Genomic DNA, 660 nt, shown 5'->3' with positions numbered 1-660 from the left:
GCCGGCTGCCTGCGGCTGGAGCAGCTGTCGCTGCAGGACTGCCAGCGCCTGTCCGACCTGGCGCTGCGCCACCTGGCGCGCGGCCTCACCGGCCTGCGCTCGCTCAACCTCAGCTTCTGCGGCGGCATCTCGGACGCGGGGCTGCTGCACCTGTCGGCCATGGGCAGCCTGCGCTCGCTCAACCTGCGCGCCTGCGACGGCGTCAGCGACGCGGGCATCGCGCACCTGGCCACCGGCGGCCTGCGCCTGGCCGGCCTCGACGTCTCCTTCTGCGACAAGGTGGGCGACCAGAGCCTGGCCTACATCGCGCAGGGCCTGGACGGGCTGCGCTCGCTCTCGCTCTGCTCCTGCCGCATCAGCGACGACGGCCTGGGCCGCATGGTGCGCCAGATGCACGGGCTGCGCACGCTCAACATCGGGCAGTGCGCGCGCATCACCGACCGCGGCCTGGAGCTCATCGCCGAGCACCTGAGCCAGCTGACGGGCATCGACCTCTACGGCTGCACGCGCATCACCGAGCGCGGCCTGCAGCGCGTCACGCAGCTGCCGCGCCTCAAGGTGCTCAACCTGGGCCTCTGGCAGATGACGGACGGCGGCGAGAAGGTCAGGTGAGGCCGGGGCCGGCCCGCGCCGGGGCCCGTCCCCGAGTCTGCGGGGCGC

General features: G+C 73.8%; 1 protein-coding gene across 1 annotated transcript in view; it reads left to right on the top strand.

Moving 5' to 3' along the window:
- Positions 1-640, top strand: part of Fbxl14 (F-box and leucine-rich repeat protein 14) — a 7,638-nt gene extending 6,998 nt beyond the window's left edge. Inside the window, exon 2 of the mRNA XM_013023658.1 lies at positions 1-640. This exon is cut by the window's left edge and continues 37 nt beyond it. Within this exon, the coding sequence (XP_012879112.1) occupies positions 1-612 (612 nt within the window). The 3' untranslated portion in view covers positions 613-640.
- Positions 641-660: the final 20 nt, after the last annotated feature.

This window comes from Dipodomys ordii, unplaced genomic scaffold (assembly GCF_000151885.1).
Source record: "Dipodomys ordii isolate 6190 unplaced genomic scaffold, Dord_2.0 Scaffold69, whole genome shotgun sequence".
NCBI lineage: Eukaryota > Metazoa > Chordata > Mammalia > Rodentia > Heteromyidae > Dipodomys > Dipodomys ordii.
This window is presented reverse-complemented; position numbering and strand designations above follow the sequence as displayed.